The sequence below is a fragment of the Staurois parvus genome, unplaced genomic scaffold, assembly GCF_062004578.1.
Source record: "Staurois parvus isolate SC_StPar_1 unplaced genomic scaffold, SC_StPar_1.0 ptg004063l, whole genome shotgun sequence".
NCBI classification, from domain to species: Eukaryota; Metazoa; Chordata; class Amphibia; order Anura; family Ranidae; genus Staurois; species Staurois parvus.
In genome coordinates this window covers 1-22,607 of record NW_028321858.1, presented here as the reverse complement: position 1 = coordinate 22,607, position 22,607 = coordinate 1, and the positions used below count along the sequence as shown (strand labels likewise).

Sequence of the window (22,607 nt, the reverse complement as noted above, 5' to 3'; positions counted from 1 at the left end):
TCCCTCTCTCTCTCTCTCTCTCCCCCTCTCTCTCTCTCTCTCTCCCCCTCTCTCTCTCTCTCTCCCCCTCTCTCTCTCTCTCTCCCCCTCTCTCTCTCTCTCTCTCTCTCTCTCTCTCTCTCTCTCTCTCCCTCCCTCTCCCCTCTCTCCCCCTCTCCCCCCTTCTCTCTTATACCTCTTTTAATACAAGAGAGGAGTTTGTTCACTTTAGAAACTGAAGCTTGGCATTCTCCACCATTGATTCCCCCAGTTGTACTCCCCCTGGTATGTATGATGCATGCATATTCTTAGCCCCCAAGTGCATAACCTTACATTTATCAACATTTAAACCTCATTTGCCACATAGTTGCCCAAATAAACTGTGCATTGATGTCAGCTTGTAAGTTGAAGACATCCTGTAAGGACGTTATTTCATTGCACAGCTTGGTGTCATCTGCAAAGACTGAAATGGGATTTTTTAATCCCAGACCCTAAAATGTTTATAAATATATTAAAAAGTAAGGGTCCCAACACTGAACCTTGGGGTACACCACTGATGACCCCAGACCATTCAGAGTATGAATCATTAACCATTACTCTCTGAATACAATCTTTTAGCCAGTTTTCTATCCATTTACATATGGATTTTTCCAAGGCTGTAGACTTTACCTTACACATTAGCCGTGTGTGGGGAACTGTGTCAAACGCTTTTGCAAAATCCAAGTATACCACGTCCACCGCCACCCCTCTGTCCAAGGTTTTGCTCACCTCCTCATAAAAAGAAATCAGATTTGTTTGACAACTTCTGCCTTTTTCATGAATCCATGCTGTCTGTTGCTTAAAATATTTTTTTCCAGCAAGAACTCATCTATGTGGTCTTTTATTAAACTCTCCAGTATCTTCCCAACTATAGAAGTTAAACTAACAGGTCTATAATTACTTGGCAAAGAGTTTGACCCCTTTTTAAATATAGGCACCACATTAGCCTTTTTAGCCTTTTAAACTTGTTGCCCATGGGAATATATTTTGCAATGTGTTCACATACAGTCTTTTTGAAGAACTCCCATTTTTATGTTGTGTTCATTGATGCCGGTATTCCCTCCCAGTCTAAGTCTTGGAGAGCAGCTCTCAGCTTTAGAAAATTAGCTCTCTTAAAATTGAGCGTTTTATTTTTCCCATATGTGCTCGCTATTTACAGCTAACAAATGAAATCCTGTTATGGTCACTGCTACCCAGATGTTCTTTTATATGGACATTCGTAATAAGCTCTGCATGGTTTGAGATTACCAGGTCCAGCAGAGCATCATTCCTAGTTGGGATCTCTGTGAACTGTACCATAAAATTGTCCTGTAGTAGGTTTAAAAATATTTGCCCTTTAACGGTTTCTGCAGTACCATTACTCCAGTCAATTTCGGGGTAGTTAAAATCCCCCATTATTATCACTGTCCTAGCCCTTGCAGCCCTTTTCGATCTGTGCAAGGAGCTGAGTCTCCACGTCTTCATTAACACTGAGAGGCCTATAACAAACTCCAATGATTACCTTTGTAGTACGCACCCCCATGTGCAGTTCCACCCATAATACTTCTGCCTCATCACATTCTCCATCAACTAGGTCCTCTTTCACACTCGCTCTGAGATCAGCTCTCACATAGAGACAGACACCACCACCTTTCCTATTTACCCTGTCTGTCTGAAAGACAACATAGCCAGGAATATTAATGGCCCAGTCATGTCAAGAATGAAGCCAAAATTCAGCAATATAAATGAAATCATTTTTCTGTTCATGCACCAAAGCTTCTAACTCACCTATTTTGCTTGGCAGACTTCTGGCATTGGTGAACAAACACGTTAAATCATTGACACCTTGTTCAAACGTATTTTGCATATCTTTAATCTTCATACAAATGGTATCAATGCCACTGGTTGTTTGTAACATGGGAACCTTCTTATCTACATAGCCTTCCCCCCCATCTTTCCCCATTCCACCCTCCAATAAGTAGTGAGCTAGCAATTAAACCTTTTTACAAGGCTGTGTGCAGATTCTCTGATTTTGTGGCTTTAAGCCTACTGTATTTTTAATTTATTATAATAAAGTTTCATATCTTTATACATGTTGTCCCCCTTCAATGCTAGTAAAGTCCAACTTTTTTTTTTTTTCCTGTACATATGCAACTATACATGGAGGTGGCATATGAATGGTTCTTACACTTTTATTCTAAAAGTGACAATTGATGGTGATGAAAAAGTGTATATGCAGCACAAAAATAATGCTCTAATATATTTAGTGTTTTAAGCAGATGCATACCATAAACGTATATCATTGTGCATAGTAAACAGATATACTCCAGTAAATACCAAATATACATACAAAACGTGCAAATATTTGTGTCATAAGTGACAAACACACGTGCCCAATTTTGGATAATTTCAACGCACATTTGGACACGTGTTTGTCAGTTATGACACAAGAATTTGCATGTTTTTGTATGTATATTTGGTATTATTGGAGTGTATCTGTTTACTACGCATAATGATATATGTTTATTGTATACATCTATTTGTAACACTAATATATTAGAGCATTATTTGTGCGCTGCATATACACTTTTTTTTTCCCATTTATTTACTGTATGCGGGAACACATTCTATGCGGGCAGCACATCACTGTAATCATATTAACACCATTTTGCGCTGGGGTTTTTTCTATGTAATTGATGGTGATGGCAGACAAGTGATTCTGCAACTAAAGACAAATCACCAGCTGCAGGATCGCTAAAGAGGGCGCCTATGTATGTCCCATAAGGACACACAGCCAGCCTGTTAGTGATCCTGTCGATTTTGACAAATTGCCAGCATCAGGACTGCTAGTAGCGGAGTCATCTGTAATTATAAAGTCTGTACTTAGTTTTCTAACCTTTTATAAATAAAATAATTTACTTTCATAGGTGTGAAGAAAGGAGACAGAGTGGCTATCTATTTGCCAATGATCCCAGAACTGGTATATTCAATGTTGGCATGTGCTCGAATTGGTGCAGTTCATTCTATTGTGGTATGTATGTCTCCTACAAAGTAATGATGCCTGATCTTCTTGATATTGGCTGTAGAGTATTTTTTCTTTAGTGCAGGGCAATGTCATTATTGTTAGAGTAGAGGATGATAGTACAGAAGATTGTTGAAACTGAGCCCAAGGACATAGAGTCCTAACAGTCAAAAAGGGTTATTTATATTCCACAGACAAGCCTTATACGTATAAAACTTACATCTGTGTAAATTAATATCTATACTGTCACTTTAATCTCAACAGCACAACAAATCACTGGTGTAATGCACAGTACCTCCTGGAATAGGTTGGTAGATGACAGTCAGGGACAGACAACTGTTCCACCAGATTACAAGCTCTGCAAGACATGCAAATCATTTTTACTCTCAACTCATGTAGTACATACAGTAGAAGCAACACTTATTTTTTGAGAAGTCTTTTCAGCTCTGTAGAGTTGACCACTTATGGAATGCAGTCAAAACTGAGCTACGGTACCCACATGAGATGATGGTCATTGAGTCCAATTGTTTTTGAACTGATTGGGTGATCTAGTGTCTGTGCAAGGCCTCCACCCTGCCCATCCCTCCACAGTGTGCTATGGGAATGTTTGATTGGTCTGGTTAAAACACCAGCAGCAAAAAGGCTGAGACCTCAAAATTTTACAGAGGTCCACTTTGCATAAATAACCTTATACAAACCAAAAAAGAACAGAAACACAGTTTGGGGACATACAGGTCCACTTTCTCAAGGTGAAAAACAGACGGGTCCTATTTGTCCCTGGAATATCCTTGTTTTTTTTTTGTTTGTGTAATACTATTTATGCAAAGCAAACCTTAATAATAAACGTTTTGTGGTCTCAAACTTTTTTTTTGCAAGTTCTTTGAGGGGAGCAAGGCCAACATTAATACCATAAAGAACTTGCAACAAAATGTTTGAAACCATCCAATTTTACTGAAGTCTGCTTTGCATAAACACTATACAAACAAGAACATAAAAGAACAGACATTTCCGGGAGACACATGACCCTTGTTGGCCTGTCACCTTGAGAAAGGATTCCTGTATGTCCGTGAAATGTCTGTGTTTTGTATGTGGTGTTTTTTTTTTGTTTTTGTTTTTTGTCTTGTCTAGTGGTCACTTTGGTTCCCTCTGTAAAATTAAACTGCCTTTACATCTGCAAGTGTTTCTCCACTCATCCCCATTCTCCTCTATAATGACATGAAGAAAACTGTTTGGCGAAGCTAAGAGTTTTGTGCATGAGCCTACCACCAATTCCCACTGCACAGGAGCAATGAAAGTGTGCATACATGTCTGACCACCTTCATAGATCTATGGTAGTTCATCTATGTTGTTTTTTGCTTTGAAAAACACACTATATTAACTCTTTAAAAGTATAGTAGATTTTCTTGCTCTTTTTTTTAGTTTGCAGGCTTTTCCTCAGAATCCCTTTGTGAAAGAATCCTGGACTCCCAGTGTGCTGTCCTCATTACTGCAGGTATGGAAATAACTCTGTGTGCTTTGGAAGAATACATAATGGAACACCTTGCTTCACGTTAATGAGTTCTGAACACTTTGTTTTTCAGATGGTGTATTCAGAGGCGAAAAACTGATCAACTTGAAACATATTGCAGATGAGGCTATTCATAAATGCAAAGAAAAGTAGGATTTTATTCCAGTCTGTTTCCTTTTTATTGTTTGTATGTGATCATGTTTTTATAACATTAATTATTAGCAGAGACCTATCATGGTTAGCTAAAGATAATGGTAGGATATTGTATTTTTTAGCAACGTTAGAGGTGGACTGTGTACTATACCTTTTACATAGCCGATTGTGTGACAGCATGTGGCAGTATAAATGTCTGCATATGTTTTTATTTAAAATTTTTGGTGCATTTTTAGTTAGAAGCAAACACTGGTTCAGTGTGACAAAACCACCTTGACGTATTGTATAAGATTATTTTTTTATTTATTTATTTATTTTTTATCAGCTCTAGCAAATGCCAAAAGTGCCAGACTACCATTTTTTGCCTTGGTTGGCTTCAGTAAATGTAATACCTTTTTTTTACAATGTTTACTGAGCTTTTATAGAATATGTAGGCATATAAAACATTTCTGAAAAATGTATGCAGTTGGCAAATTTTATATTTGATTCCTTTTGGGAAGTGATTGTTAGTGGAAGATGTGGGACTATTAGCTTTGCAATGTTTATAGGGTTAGTGTATATGCAAAGCACCCCTTTTTGTAATACAAGCGGCAGATATTTGCCTAGCAGGTTTTGTTCTAGTATCGAACACCCATTATTCTATAAAATGCATTTATAAATGTTATTTTTCATGGCCTACTGTATAATATTGTGACTCATTTAATTATGGATATAAACATTCTTATACTGGGTGATAAAAGTACAATGTTCATTCCTGCTAGGGCTCACATTGTAAAGAACTGCATTGTGGTAAAACACCTCAGTGGAAAGCTCAACAATCAAAACAAATCAAAACTTCAGGTAATCATCTTATATTTTTCTATAACCATTTTATGCTTTTCCAAAAATATAATAACCGGTAATAATTGTCTACCCTTCTTTTTTTTTTTTTTTTTTTTCTACCTGTTAAAGCTGTCATAGTTATGGCCATTTTGTAACCATTAAAGTGTATGTATAGCCAACATTTTTTAAATTCTTTTTAATTTTTTTAATTTTGAATAACTAAACCTTGCCAGGCTGTTTCTTTGTTGTCTGAGTACCATTTGGGAGGTACCCTTCACTTCTGTCATAGAGACACAGCAAGCAGTAAGAAGAAATCTCCAAAAGTTAGGGGATTCCCCTCTTGGACAGTTGTTACTGGAAAATGCTTGAATTTCCCTTTACTGTGTCTTCTGGGGACAACCCTATAAAATGTTGAATTTCCACCCATTTTCTCTCCCAATGACAGTGGCCACCAGTACAAGTAGAGAGGTGAATCTCCCCAATGGGGACACAAACATTAACGTGTGTCCCTGGCACCATTTTATGACCGCTCAGTGACACTGGCTATATTTTCCTTCGGGCCCTCTCCAGCACTAGTGCTGCAACTGACAGCTGTCAGTGACAGCTGGGGTCCAGCATTAAGCCAAGGAACTTATTGTTACTAAACCCACAACAGTAAAATCAGTTTGCATATGCAATAAAGCATACTTGTTTCAGTCACTGTGGAACCTTATGGGTTAATCCTCATTGTGTTAAAAGGATGTTTGATCCTGTCTTCTCTGATCCTTCACTTCTTCAGTGTTTCCTAAATATCTCCTGATAGAACAGAGGCTCGGGGGCAAGCTGCACATGCTCAGTTTGGTGTGTATTACTAGAGCGTTTTTTTTGTTGTGTGTTTTTTGTTTTGTTTTTTCTTGGGAGAGTGCATGTGATCAGCACAGGGCCAATCAGCTCTGTCCAGACAGAGGTCAGGGGTCCTGCATCCTCCTACAGGAGAATGAAAACTCCTCCTAAGGGCACATGTACACTGCAGCTGATAAACTCACGTTTTAGGAGCTGTTCAGTGTTTTTTTTCAGCAGCCCCTGAAATCTCCCTAATGTTTTCCTGTGTCCATGTACACATCTTCGTTTATAGTCGTTTACAGGCATTTGAGATTACAGTTGTTTTTTGCATAGGAAGTATGTATACTCCGGTTTGTATTGGTAAATGCTGTTGATTAATATGCTATTGCTATAATAGTTATATATTATTATGCTTTGCATGAAGGTTGCCTGGAACCCAGACAGTGATTTGTGGTTGGATGAGCTGATGGTAGACGCAAAGGAAGAATGTGAACCTGAGTGGCTGGATTCAGAGGATCCTCTTTTCATTCTCTATACCAGTGGCTCTACTGGGAAACCTAAGGTACAGTTACTGTAATTCTAAATTAGGAATTGCATCATACAAATTCATCCAATATTATCAGGCGTAACAGACCAGATCACTGTATCATATAATTTATAGGCTGTAATGGCAGTGAGTGGCTCTAAAATACCTTTTGCTAAAGTGAGCCTGACAAACCATGTGGCCATGGAATTTACACAAATGACAACAGTCTATTCAGGCAAAATTACTGTGGTTGTTTCTCTCTCTGCTCAGTCTCTTACTGCACTTGAAATCTAAATTTAATGTGATACACATATTGATTGAGGTACCAGTAATATTTTTATGTCTGTCCCTCTGTATATTAGTGATCAGTGGAAGAAGGGTTCCCTTACATTAATTGTCAGTGGTAAAGTGCCACCTTACATTGATGGTGAATGGTATATGCCTCCCTTACATTAGTGGTCATTGAGAAAAGGGTCCTCTTACATTGGTGAGTGGGAAAAATGCTTCTTTTACATTGGTGGTCAGTGGGAAAAGTACTCCTTTACATTGGTGTCCAGTAATAAACTGCCTCTTTATAATGGTGGTCAGTGGGAGGAGGGTCCCATTACATTAAAATGCCCCCCCACACACTCACACTGGTGGTCAGTGATTACGGGTCCCATCCTTATATTGGGGATCAGAGGGAGAAGGGTCCCATTACATTGGAGTTCATTGAAAGAATAGGCCCCTCCTTCATAGGTAGTTAGTGGCTGAATTCTCCCTTACATTGGTAATCAGTGATAAAAAGGTCCCCTTACACTGGTGGTCACTGGTGAAGTGGCCTCCTTCATTGGTGGTTACTAGTGAAGAGCACATTTTGCATTAGTGAAAGTTGGTTATTTATCTATCTATCATAACCAGACGATGGTAAATGAATTGAAAGTGTAGATAAGGTTACTGTGAGATAAAATAAAGAACTATATTAAAGAAACTCGTACATTCCAATAAATGTACTTCTATCATCTTTACCTGTATAACTTTCTAAAGTCCTAAAGGTATCTTTTAAGTTTAGTATTGGTGTCAGAAGACTCCAAAAAGCAGCTGTGCAGGAAAATGTCACGTCAGTTATGTCCACGTAGCATGTGGGGACGTTTGTAAACACTTTCTTTGTTTTGTGACGCATTGAAGACAACCACTCCCTGTTTAAACATTCCAGATAACAGTGTGACAATTTCATTTTTACACAGATCATCTGATTTAGGCTAGGCTTGCTTTATTTCATGCCGTCAGAGCTATAAACACCAGGAAAGCATTTCCTATTCATTTTTATAATAGACTATCAATTTTGCTGTTTACAGGGTGGAGCAATTTATTACAAATGTACCATTTCCCACTTCATATAAGAGTTGATGCAGTATAAAAAAGATTAAGTCTGAAGTTGTATTTTTTCGTTGTTATGTATCAAGTAAAGTATGACGTTTTTACTTTTTCTTTTTTTTTTTCCAATCAGAGACTAACTCCATGAATCTTGCAGCTTTGACCAAAGTTTAAAACTGTCCTTGTTATAGGTGTAGGCCATTTATTGATCTCATGAAGCCTGACTGAAACACTTCCAGGACATTGCTAGGAGACGCCTAACTGTTGCTGTTCACCATCACATGAGTGAGCATCGCTTCGAGAAAGAGAGCTTGCTGTTGTGATAGTGAAGGTGAACAGTGAGTGCTAGGAGTCTCTTAGCAATGTCCTTAGCAATGTTCTAGGAATTTTCCAGTCAGGCTTCATGAGGTACTGTATATAAATACCTTACACAGATAGCAAGGGCATTATTCAATTTTTTTCAAAGCTGCACAGTTTGTTTTTTCTACAGACGCCCCTTCTCTGCATAGGCAGTTTTGTTGGTATAGGTGAAGTATGCCTTTAAGTAATATGAAAAGACATGCTTTCTCTCTTTTCTTTGCAGGGAGTACTGCACACAGTTGCAGGATATCTGCTTTACACAGCGCTGACATTCAAGTATGTGTTTGACTACCATGAAGATGATGTCTATTGGAGCACAGCTGATATTGGATGGATTACAGGTCATTCTTACATCACTTATGGTCCACTAGCTAATGCTGCTACTAGTGTCATGGTAAGCGTCTCAGATGGTATGGTTCTTCTAAAACAAAGAAGGTTATCGCATATGGTGTGAATGCACAATATACATGCAAAGCGCTGCATACATTGACAGCTCTATAGAAGTACCTGTGATAAGTAAATAATTAAAATATAACAATTCTGTATTTCTACTTGATTAAAATCACAGTTCATAAGCATAATCTATCCTTAAAGTGATAATAAGAGCAGGCTTAAAAACATTTCATATTTGCCTGCTCTGTGTAATGGTTTTGCACAGAGCAGTCCTGATCCTCCTTTTTTCAGGTCCCCCGCGGCACTACTGGCTCCTCCCTCCTGTCTAGTGCCCCCAAAGCAAGCAGCTTGCCCTGCTCCCTCTCTCCCCTCATTGGCTCACTGGCTGTGATTGACTATGGCTCCTGCTGCTGTCTCAGCCAATGAAGACAGAGTCCCAGGAAAGCCTAGGCTCCCGTGCACATTGCTGGATCACAATGGGGCTCAGAGTATAGAGGGGGGTGGGGGGTCTGCTGCACACAGGTTTTTTACCGTCATACATAGAATGCATGAAGGTAAAAACCTGGAGCCTTTACAACCACTTTAAAAGAATACGTTCACCTTTCATAACCTGTTCCATGTTAACCCCCATATTCAGGGTGTAACATGTTACGAAAGAACCGGCACCCGCACATCCCCTCGCTAGCTGTCAAAATAGAAAAAAAAAAGTGTTCTGTGAATGAGAATCTGCAAGTACCGACAACCTTTGCGGCTGTCGGCTTGTTGTTTTCCATGAACTACCACGGCATTGTGGAGCACTGTGGTAGTTCATTGCAGATACACTGACAGGTCTGCAGGAGTCCTGCATGGAACCAGCGATCTGCTGATCACAGGTGCAATAGCTTCCAGGCTCCTACAACAAAAACATAATGAATGCACATTTTTTTACCTGTGTATCTATTATTTTTTGTTGAAAGGTGAACTTATCCTTAAAATAACAGTAAGTGAACATGAAGCTCTTTTTCATATATAATCTGTAATATAAAACCCTTTTAAGGTTGTTCTAGCTGTAGAATTTATCAGTGGCTTTTAACAAATTTTATAATCTTTATATTGGACATCCTTTTAAGGGAAAGAAAACATTTCTGCAGAGGTTTTAGCAGTCAGTCAGAGGTCGCTCATTATATTTAAAATGTAACTCCATTTTCATGGAAAATAATTATAGCAAGTAAAATAAAAATTAATTTATCATATACAATTGCTACACAAGTCATATTATATTTTAATCTTTTTGAAAATTAACTTTCCTTTTCAAAATGCAACTGCTGTAATTGGCTGCAATATGGCTACTGGAGGCGTTTTGTACTCAAGTTGATGTACAGAAAGTCTTCAGAAATGTAATTTCCTGCTTGCGTGAAGAACTCTGCATTAAGATACAAGTCAGCTTTTAGGCATTCTCTGCAATGAAAATGTTTGGGGTGATACTCCCTAAGGGCTAATCACATCTAAAGGGACACTGAAGATGCCACTTTTCTCATCAGAACACTCCAAGTGCACCAGCTGATTTAAAAAAAATTGTTCACTTCCATTCAGAACCAGCATTCAAAAGACATAGTGGGATAAACTGCTTTTCTTCAGAAAAACAAAAGTTAGGAATCTCTAACAACATGTTAAAATCCCTGCAATGTACATACAGTAGATCATAGCTCAAAATGTCATGGCCTGAACTACTAGGCAGGCCTTAAGAGTTACTCGACACCAGTTGCCCCACCCAAACCCTATCCTGCCCCACCCCTAATTCCACCCCTAAAATGCCCTTGTAAATTATCTCATGAAATTACACTGTTAAATGTTTTATGCAGACCCACCCCCAGTTCAGTCTGTCCCCAGTAAAATTTCCCCCCCCCCAGGTCAGTCTTGTCCCAGTAAATTCCCCCCAGGTAGGTCTGTTCCCAGTAAACTCCCCCCACAGAAGGGGGTGGGAAGCGAGACAGGTGGGGGGGGGGGGCAGTGTCACAGGAGGGGGGGAAGCGAGACAGGAGGGGGGAAGTGGGACGAGGGGGGGAAGCGAGACAGGAGGGGGGAAGTGGGACAGTGGGGGACAGCATCACAGGAGGGAGGGTAGTGGGACAGGTGGGGGGGAAGCATCACAGAAGGGGGGCAGTGAGACAGGTTGGGGGGGCAACGTTACATGAGGGGGGGCAGTGGGATAGGTGGGGTGCAGCGTCACAGGAGGGGGGCAGAGGGAAGGTGGGGGGCAGTGTCACAGGAAGGGGGGCAGCGGGATAGGTGGGGGGTAGCGTCACAGGAGGGAGGACTCCAGAGGTCCTGGAACACTGGGCTAGGCTTCACACTCACCCCCACATTATTTCCACTCGCCAAATGCGAGTAGGCAAAATGGAAATTTTGAGGCCTGCAGTAGATCACCCAGAGGGGATTGTTTTTTTTCTTTTTTTTTTTTTTTTTCCTTTTCAACAAAAGTGAGATTGCACTTTAAGCTTGCACTAGAGAATTGCACAGCTTAGGTATTTTCACTGCTTATTCCTTAACTTATGCAAGAGAAAGATTTGAAAGGCTATTTATTGTTAAAGGAGAGCGCAAACACGGATACATTGTACTGTGCTGGGGCTATTAAAGTATTAAGGTACTATGATGACTTTATGACTCTTTCCACTTCTATGTAAGCAAACAGCGTTAAATTATTAATAGCTGTTTTTCCTTAAATACTTGTGTGGCAGACCTAATATATTCTGTTTTATCTTGTTTTTTTTTTCTTCAGTGCACTGTATCTTTCTTTTGTTTCATCGTTGACTGACAGAGTCTGTGTTTTTTTCTTTCACCTTTTATGTATCACATTCCTTTATTGCCTATAGCAAAGTTTTATCATAAAGGATAGCTGTGTTCTTTGTAAAATAAGCAAAGATCAGGCAGGAAGCCGCAAAGGTGAGATGAGCTAATTCATGTGCTATTTCTTCTTTCACGGTCAGGTCACTGGCTGCAGGAGCAATCTAAGGTCTCTACCTAACATGCACTTTAATGGCATCCCAGTCTTAGTCCGTAGGGTTCAATATTGAGTTGGCCCACCCTTTGCAGCTATAACAGCTTCAACTCTTCTGGGAAGGCTGTCCACAAGGTTTAGGAATGTATCTATGGGAATGTTTGACCATTCCTCCAGAAGTGCATTTGTGAGGTCAGGCACTGATGTCAGACAAGAAGGTCTGGCTCACAGTCTCTGCTCTAATCCATCCCAAAGGTGTTCTATCAGGTTGAGGTCAGTACTCTGTGCAGGTCAGTCAAGTTCCTCCACCCCAAACTCACTCATCCATATCTTTGTGGACCTTGCTTTGTGCACTGGTACACAGTCATGTTGGAGCAGGAAGGGGCCATCCCCAAACTGTTCCCACAGAGTTGGGAGCATAAAATTGTCCAAAATATCTTGCTATACTGACGCCTTAAAAGTTCCCTTCACTGGAACTAAGGGGCCAAGTCCAACCCCTGAAAAACAACCCCACACTATAATCCCTCCTCCACCAAACTTTACACTTGGCACAATAATAATAGAAAAAACCTTCTGCGCTGCTACAGGTATAGATAGGATTAATGAAAAAAACTGCAAACACCTAGACCTAGACGCCACTAGCACAAGGAAACTAAACAAATAAAATGGTGTTGTGCTAATATCAATAGTACTAAGGACACAATAATTTGAAGAGTGGGGAGACAGAAAAAATAACCCCAAAACAGAGATAAGTATAAAGGCCTGAATTCAGACCTAATTAGGTGCAAAATGAACTGCGACAAAGCGTAATAATCAGCAAGTGAACATAAATAATACATAAAAATGTAAAGGCCTGAACCCAGACCAAACTAAGTGCAATATAAATTTTTTTTTTTTTTTTTCTTAGTCCTTACATCTGTAACTCTCCTATATTTTTTTATGGGATCATATGAAAAATTTAAGTAAATGACAAATGTTCAGTAATTGGTTGAGTGTGGATTATGTTTAAAGTGATTGTAAACCCAGAATTATTATTTATTATAATTTTTTTTTTTAGAACAAATGTCATACTTATCCACTCAAGCAGCCCCAATCCTCCTCTTCTGGGGTCCTCTGCTGGCACTCCTGGCTTCTCCCTCTTCCTTAATGCCCACATAGCAAACCATTTTCCATGGGGACACTCATGCAGGTTCATTCCTGAGCTGCGCTCGCTCCTCTTTGGTTGTGATTGACAACAGCGGGAGCTAATGGCTACTGCTGCTGTCTCTGAGCCTATGAGGAGGGAGAGAGCAGAGAGAGCTCTCATGAACAACACTGGATTGAGATTGGGCTCAGGTAAATATAGGGGGGGGGGGCTTGGGGGGAGCTGCACTCAGAATGTGTTTTACCTTTTAAAGCGGAGTACCACCCAAAAGTGGAATCTCCGTTTTTTTGCCTCCTCCCTCCCCCTCCGCTGCCACATTTGGCACCTTTTGGGGCGCAGGGGGAGCAGGTACCTGGTTTTGACAGGTACCTGCCCCACTTCTGACGGAGTTCACCGCGGTGAACTGAGCCGGAATTTCGACAACCCCCACAGCCCTCTGGGACACTTCCAAGGTCACAGAGGACTGCAGCCCAGTCACAAAGCACAGCACACTTCGCGAATGCGCAGTAGGGCACGGGCCATGAAGCCGCAAAGCTTCACTGTTGGTTTCCCTACATCAAGATGCGACACCAGCACCCAACAGCCGATTGAAGAATGGTACACCGCTGGATGCCTGGACAGGTAAGTGCCCTACTATTCTAAGTCAGCAGCCACAGTATTTGTAGCTGCTGACTTTTAATGTTGTTTTTGGGAAGTGGTAGGGGCCGGAACTCCACTTTAATGAAGATAACGCATTAAAGTAAAACTATAGGCAAAACTTCTTTTTTTTTTTTTTTTCTCTTTTCTTTTTGGATGGAGCAAGAAAGGGTTATAACCTTTGCCAGTTTTTTTTTTTCTGTCTTCTGTGTCCCATTAGGGAGATATACCTTCAGTTCGTGTTCCCTAGCCAAAACAGGAAATGAGAGGAAATCCCTAAAAATTAAAGGAATCCCTTTAAGATCCCCAGGTCACCATAACTAGTGTCTCCATTGGAAGATTTCTCCTCTTACATATCTGGGGACAACCCAACATTTAGAATTTTCTTTTACTTTCACTTTTTCAATGGTAATCAGGACAAACCGAGAGGATGAATCTTCCAAACAGGGACACAGACAGCAAAAAAAACTTGACAGATGTTCTAATACATCTCCATTTTAGTTGTACTTTAAAGTAAAAAAAAATTCAGTCTTTAGAACCACTTTAAGGAAGAACACATATTCCTGTTTTAAAACCTATTTCGTGGTAAGCACCACCATCTACACCAAAAACCTTTTTCTTAACTTCCTTTTTTGCTGTTCATCATACACACATCCCTACCATAGCTTGTTATTTTTTTATTGAGTTGATGTGATGTGTTTAAGACATTAACAGCTTATTATGTTCAGTAATGTTATTGATGCTGGAAGTTGGGATTCCTACTCCTCTTATAAGAATGAATGCAAGTTCATACATTGAGTACAGATGGGGCAGTCAGATCTGCTCTTGTCTCTATATCTGGAAACAAAACACCCATGAAGTTTTGTACCTTTTTTTTGTATCACTTCACCCTTCCTGTTTAGATTGTAAGCTGTCATGAGCTGGGTCCTTTTTTACACTTCTTATACTGAATTGTATTGTCTCCCTATATTTTGAAAACTACTGCGCAAATGGAATAGTAATTTCCAAAAATTAAACTTTATTGGTTTTAAATTTAACTAATGTTAAGGTACTACTAGCAAGAAAATTGTAAGTTTTTTATTACAAGATAATTTTTTTTTTTTCAAAAAACATGATCAGAAGAGTGTTACAAACTTTGTGTGCCTTCAGGCACCACTGATGAAAGACATCTCTGAATACATCTTTGACTTAATCTAAAATACATTTGTAATGGAAGCAATTGTTCTTGGACTCAATTTTTGGAGCAGTAACTTGATTCTCAGTAAGCTTTATCGATTCAGATTCACAGCCATAGAATTAATATATGGCCAAGGAAGCAGAAGGAAACAGCAACTGCCATCTGAAGATTCTCATTCAGATCTTAACAGACTGGGTTCTATTGTATCAGTTTTAAAAGTATTTTACTGTAAACATTTTTTTTCCAGCACAACTTATGTTTTTTTTTTTTTTTTGTTTTTTTTAGTTTGAAGGAATTCCTACATATCCACATGTTGGGAGATTCTGGGAAATCATTGAAAAGTATAAGGTGACCCAGTTTTACACAGCACCCACTGCTATCCGCTTGCTCATGAAGTATAGAAATGAAGTAATTAAGAAGTAAGTGTTTTGGAATGTGACAGCACATCTGGACAGCCAAGACTGTAAATTAACTGGTTCCTGCCCGGCCTATGGCCGAATGGCGGCCGGCAAAAACACTCACCTTTCCGGTTGGACGCCATTGTATACAACTGTCATGTGACAGCAGGTCACATGACAGTTGTATACAATGGATGGCTTAATTCATGCCATCCATTGTATACTAGTGTGTCTAGCTGTGAATGGTCACAGCGATCACATGCACAAGCTGGGCCAATCACATACCAGCTGTGTCATGTGATTTAGCCATGGCCAAATCACAGCTAAGCAAAAAAGAAAAAACCCTGAATGAATCTGTCATTCAGGTAAATGCTTGCTTATAGCAAAGTAATTCTATGCTATAAGCAAATTGTGTGTGAAGAAAAAAAAAACAAATGATCACTTCCCCAAAGTAGTACAATGTTACTATGGTAACATTGTACTATTTTGGTCAAAGTGAAATATGAAAAACAAATCTTAAAAAAAAAAAAAAGAAAAATGTAATAAAAAATATCATACTGTCACCAGTCAGTGTCCCTGATCACCACCATGCCAGTTATATGATGACGCTGTACTGCACTGGTGACAGTATGTAAAAAAAAAAAAAAAAATAGTGAAAATTATTTAAATTTTTTCATTTTCCGAAAAATTATGACAAAAATACTTCAAAAAACTCACCATGCCTCTTATGAATATGTCGGACTGTCTACTTTGCAAAAAGGGGTCATTTGGGGGATATCTGTACTGTTCTGACATTCTTGGACCTCAAGAAATTAGATTGGCTGTCAGTACATCAAGATTGATCAATTATTCAGATCTATACCATAGTTTGTGAACTCTATAACTTTCCTACAAACTAAATAATACATCCTAATTTGGGTTATTTTCACCAAAGACATGTAGTAGAATACATACATACATATTTATGAAGAACAATTATTTTTTTGCAAACTTTTATAACAGAAACAAAAACGTGTTTTTTAAAAAAAAAAAAAAAAAAAGGTCTTTTTTTGTTAATTTAGCAAAAAATAAAAACCCCAGCGGTGATTAAATACCACCAAAAGAAAGCTCTAGTTGTGTGAAGAAAAAGATAAAATTTTAGTTTGGGTACAATGTTGTATGACCGCGCAATTGTCATTCAAAATGTGACAGCGCTGAAACCTGAAAAATGGCCTGGGCAGGAAGGGGGTAAAAGTGCCCGGTATTGAAGAGGTTAAAGAGGCCTTTTTCAACATACACTCCTTGTGGGACTGCACATTTAACAAATGAATACATATGCATATTTTAATATTGTTACATGTATATAGACTGTGGTAACAGCAGTCAGAAAATACATGGACATTAGGTCCCTTTGTACACTGCTGTCTGTGTTTGCAATGTCCAAAATGACATCAAAACACATCCATAAAGAGCAAATAAAATGGTTATTAATGTAGCAAAGTCCATCTAGTCCATGAAGCACAGAGCAGTTAGCCATAACTGCAACATGAAGTTCTGCTCATCTGAATTTGATCTGATGCTGCCAGTACACAGTTTTGTAGACTTTACCACAGTAATCTGACCCCCAGAGTTTCTTTTTTTTTTTTTTTTCAGTTTCACACGGCCAAATTTTTGAAATTTTGGTGAAGGTGGCTCAGAACAATATTCCATCCCAAATGTCATCATTTTGCCAATTGAGACTAGGAAAAAAAATCAGTGTTAGTAGTAGAATTAAATGAATACAATTGATTCAAAACCTTTTGGAGAGCACATGTCCAAGCTGAATCCTGCAAGAAAGTTTGGATGACAGATGCTGATAATTATCTATGTACACGTTAAATGGGCAGGAAGGAACATATAGTGACCCAAAGGCCACAATGCAGTCTATTTAATTATCATGATTGCTCCTGTTGCCTGCACAGTATGAATGTGGTATATGTTTTGAAGATGACCGAATTTGTCTGCCATCAGCCAAGATGTAGGACCCTTTGGTGTTTGGACAGCTTAATGTTTAGGAAATGCTGCCTTGTAAATTGTTTGTCTGATTGTTCATCATGACCCATATTTTTTAATTTAGGTATGATTTAAATTCTTTGAAGATTCTAGGAACTGTAGGAGAACCTATCAATTCAGAAGCCTGGCTATGGTACTATAATGTCATTGGCAATCAAAGGTGTCCCATCGTGGACACCTTTTGGCAGACAGAAACCGTAAGTGTTGCATCCTGTTATTAGGACTGTTTATGTTGGCTGTTGATTATAACAGATGGACAGAGGTTGAAAAATTTGTGAAATTACCAGAGGGATTTCTCTGGCCAAAACATAATATTATAAGTACATCAGTGGTACGCAGAGTGCTGTTTTTTTTAATTCCCCCCAATTTCAGCCTGAATTCAGTATGTGTATATGTATGTATGTGTATATAGTGTACACACACACTTACTTTGGTCAATGCTAAATTTGAAAATTTATGAAATAAAAAAGAAAATCATCCCTCCCAAATAATAAATTGCTCTCCATCTTTGATTATTACCTCCTGAATGTAGAATATGACAAAATGGGTAAAGCGTGGACTGAGTTGAAGTTAGTTATACCTGTACCCAGAAATAATGCAAGACAAAAATAGGGACACAAGGTCTCCTGGACTATGCTTAATGAAAAAATGGTTAGCAATTTGCAGGACAAATAGGGTTACATTCACACAGGAGACTGTGTGTGTGTGTGTGTGTGTGTGTGTGTGTGTGTGTGTGTCAGGGGTGGCCACTGGCAAGAATCAGTCAATTCTTGCCAGTGGTTATAAACACTGTTGCATGCACCTAGGTTGATTTACTACTGGTGTCGGCAACCCGCGGCTCTTTTTCACCTTTCCTGCGGCTCCGGAGCACACTGCCCACCAGGTGACAGGCAATAGGGTTGCCGTAGCTCAGTGGTTGGCAAGCCGCGGCTCTTTTAATGCAGCTCTTCTGTGTGCCGGGTGCCCGCTGGCAAACATTGGCTGTCAGGATGTAGGCGGGACAGCGTGACGAACTCCTCTCCTCTCACAGTCCGCCCTGAAGACCAGAACGGCGCGGGAACGCGGCGAGAGGAACGCGCGGAGCAAAGGTAAGTGAATTGACACAATATGGGGGATGAATTACTGTGGGGGATGAATTACTATATGGGGGATGTATTTTCAGTTTTAAAAATGTTTCTCTCAAAATAAATTTCAATCGTGGTTTTGGCGAGATTTGGCTCAGTTAAAAAAAAAAAAAAAGGTTGCCCACCACTGACCTAAGGCTATGATTGTGATTATGACGATACACTGTGGCCCTGATTAACCCTTTGCTTACTGGGCCCTTAAACCCCCTTCATGACCAGAGCGCTTTTTGCAATATATGCAGTGTCGGATTTGTTTTAAATGTTGCAATGGTTTTGCGACTCCCAGTCTTTTTTTTTCCCTCTCGGAAACGGGTCCAAGTGGCTCTTTATGTCTTAAAGGTTGCAGACCCCTGATTTACTAAAACTGGAGAGTGCACAATCTGGTGCAGCTCAGCTCTGCATAGAAACCAATCCGTTTCCATTTCTTTTTGTGTTGTGTGGTTGTTTTTTTTTGTTTTTTTGTTTGTTGTGAAAGGGAGGTATGTCCCTTTTTGAGGATGTGCAAGAAAAGCATCAGGGAGGAGCCTACGTGCTGACATGTCACCGAGGCCATGCACGGGGCTGCGCCCATTCATGCAAGTCCGGCCGCTCCTGTTTTTTTTTTTTTTTTTTTTTCCATGTATTCCACATGGATTTTATCTCTATGTGAATAAATTACTACACTATATACGTATCCTTGGGCTCAGTGTGTGAGCTTTTTTTTTATCAAGGTGCATCTTGGTTACTTTCTGTTGGAGTCCATCAAAAGAAAGTTGTGAAGGAGGCCATCTCAGATCTTATTTTGGGCATTTGCCAGATCTCTGGTGAGTGCATAAGGGTGAAGTTCCCACAGAAGAGATGTCACCACTGGATTGTTGTCACCGGTTTACATGTTCAACAATTTATGGACTTTATTATCCATCGGTCACTTTGCACTGTTCACTTTTTGGTGCTTATAAAGTGTGAGGTATACAATGGTAGTAGTAGTAACAACACACAGCAATAACGTTATTATATGATTCACTTTTTTTGCTTTATACAATTTATATGCAGCATTTTTAGGGCTGCACATTTTGTTTTTATACATTGAACAAGCTGAAATTAGAAGCTGATTGGCTACCATGCACAGCTGTGCCAGAGTTTGCGCTGTCCAGTTTTAGTAAATCAACCCCACTGTGTGTGAACAGCTGCAGGTGTCAGTGGCAGCTGTCAAATGTCAATGACAGGCACCGTTGCTGTTCCCATGTAACCACGGGAGAGCGATTATATGCGGAAAAACAACCCTAGACACAGCCAGTGTGTGTCCAGGGTTAGCACTTTTGCAGAGCTTTGGCCGCACACACAGGCTATAGGTAAATCAGTCAGTTTGTATGCGGCCATAGCACAGACAGTTTTTTTAATACCGAGCTCAGATGTGATCTTCTTTCTGAACTTTGTGCTATGTATGACAAATGTGGTAATTTCAAAAAACCTCTCTAGACATTTTGATGATGGTAGTAATGCAAAAGGAGTCCTCAGTTTCAAAGAATAGATTTTCATAAATGCTTCTTTACGTCCATGCAATGGTGTGCCTAGCACAATCTGGCAGTGGAGATGATGATTCTCTACCCCAGTCCTTCTCTACTGACAGTCCTGCTCTCTGCTCAAAGCAGCTGTGAGAAGTCATCGATGAGTTCTTGCCTTTTTGAAGCTGGCTAGGGACAGGTGCAGCATTACACCGATGGGGGGTGGGGATGGCTGGCTCAGGCTCTCGATAGATCACTCAGAGGCAGAGCCATGTGCCGCTCCAGACTCTGGGGTGGATCCCAACTTTGAAGTTTGGATCTTTCCGCAGACTGGAGTGGCTGAGTGATGCTGTTGTTGGCTGAAAACTGGTCACAGGACTGCAGATTGAATTGCACTCCTGTGATCCACAGGACAAGTACAGTCAAAAGACTGCCAACTGCTAAAACCAATGGCCACTACTCCATAATCTTACTACTCGACCTCTCTCTGGCTTTTGATACGGTTGACCATCCCCTCCTCCTCAAAAAACTCCACTCTCTTGGTCTCAGAGACTCCGCTCTCTCCTGGTTCTCCTCTTGCCTATCGCAGCGCTCCTTCAGTGTTACCTATAACGCTGCCACCTCCTCTTCACTCCCTCTCTCCGTAGGGGTCCCTCAAGGTTCTGTCCTTGGACCCCTTCTCTTCTCCATCTACACCTCCTCCCTTGGTCAACTGATAAACTCCCACGGCTTCAATTACCATCTCTATGCTGATGACACACAAATGTATCTTTCTACCCCTCACCTCACCCCTTCAGTCTCCACTCGCATTACTAGCCTACTAAGTGACATATCGGCATGGATGTCACTCCACTTTCTCAAACTCAATCCTTCCAAAACTGAGCTCTTAGTATTCCCTCCAGCCTGTGCCCCCTCCCCTGACTTCTCCATCAAGATCGATAACACTATCATCAGTCCCTCCCCTCATGCCAGGGTACTAGGTGTAATCCTAGACTCCCATCTGTCCTTTCAGCCCCAGATCCAATCACTGACAAAATCTTGTAGACTTCATCTCCACAACATCTCCAAGATACGACCGTTCCTAACCTCGGAAACCACTAAGCAACTTATTCACTCCCTTGTTATATCACGCCTCGACTATTGTAACTCCCTCCTCATTGGCCTACCTAATCGCAGGCTATCCCCTCTTCAGTCTATCATGAATGCTGCTGCCAGACTCATCCACCTTACTAACCGTTCTGTATCTGCCACCCCTCTCTGCCAATCCCTCTACTGGCTTCCCATTGCCCAATGGATAAAATTCAAAACATTAACAATAACATATAAAGCCATTTATAACACTGCCCCAAATTACATCACCGATCTTGTCTCTAAATATCACCCAAACCGTACTCTCTGCTCCTCGCAAGACCTTCTACTCTCTAGTTCCCTTGTCTCCTCCTTCCATGCTCATCTCCAGGACTTCTCCAGGGCTTCCCCCATCCTCTGGAACTCTCTACCCCAATTTATCAGACTATCGCCTACTCTGCTTACTTTTAGGTGATCACTGAAACCCTATATCTTCAGGGAAGCCTATCCTGCCCTCAGCTAATACTGGAATCCTCTACTCTTCCAACCACTCTATCCCCCACAGTTACTACCTTTTTGTACCACTAACCCCTCCCTCCTAGATTGTAAGCTCCAAGGATCAGGGCCCTCAAATCCCTCTTGTATTGAACTGTATTGTTGCTGTATTGTCTCCCACTATAATATAAAGCGCTGAGCAAACTGTTGGCGCTATATAAATCCTGTATAATAATAATAAAAAAGAGCTTTGGCTGTACTTCTTTGAATGACTATGCCAAAGCATGAGTGCAACAGACACGTAAAAACCTCAGCAAACTCATTTTAATAAAATTAAACTGTTCCAATAAATATATTTTTATACACACAACCTACCTTAATGAAAAACTTTGGGAGTACTGTGCTTAGAGTGCAGTGGTCTGGAGAATGAAATGTAAAAACGCAGTGAGGGGAATTCTCAAAACTGGATCTGACAGAATCTTGAGCAACTGTGTATGGCAACCAATCAGATTCTGTCGTTAGCTTGTTCAGTTAAGCTTTGAAAATGTAAGCTGGAAGGTGATGGTTGCCATGTCTAGCTGCTCCAGTGTCGATAAATTCCCTACATATCTATAGTGCAGGGTATAGGAGTACAAACCGCACAGACCACTTTAGATTACAACCAAAATGACCCCTCTTCCCAGTAAAAGCCAGCCATATCCCCTACAGCACAGACCCCTCATTACAGGCTATTCTCCAAGAGAGAAAATGTATATTGTATAGGGCGCGCTTGTTGGATCCCAACCTCTGTAGCTGTAAGATAAAGGTGCCAGATGGATATCAGGGATGGATGGATGTAAGCAGTAACACTTAGGCAGCTCTTTTTAGAGTGGAAGCAAGGCTCTAATGCAGTAACAAGAAAGAGAGGAAGGCGCCTCTAAGTGCAGTATTGACAATTTATTCAGTAACAATGGAAAATTTGCACTTACAAGATAAACGGTTAAAAAGGCGCATCGTGTGGTAATTAGATCAGGTGGCACATCCAGCCATCCAGCAGCAAACTATGCCTATAGGATCAGGAAGTAGAGACCAGGATGTGCCTGTGCATCAACAATGAAGCTTGGCGATGTAGCAGG

The 22,607-nt window shown here is 40.3% G+C and overlaps 1 protein-coding gene across 1 annotated transcript; it reads left to right on the top strand.

Moving 5' to 3' along the window:
• Nucleotides 1-2,924: 2,924 nt before the first annotated feature.
• LOC149427075 (acetyl-coenzyme A synthetase, cytoplasmic-like) lies at nucleotides 2,925-17,518 on the top strand (the record flags this gene model as incomplete). The annotated part of the gene is made up of 8 exons (XM_089668286.1): nucleotides 2,925-3,028; nucleotides 4,439-4,511; nucleotides 4,600-4,675; nucleotides 5,441-5,519; nucleotides 6,748-6,885; nucleotides 8,789-8,959; nucleotides 15,178-15,311; nucleotides 17,386-17,518. Coding segments are annotated over 8 exons (908 nt in total), but the record flags the coding sequence as incomplete, so codon positions are not given.
• Nucleotides 17,519-22,607: the final 5,089 nt, after the last annotated feature.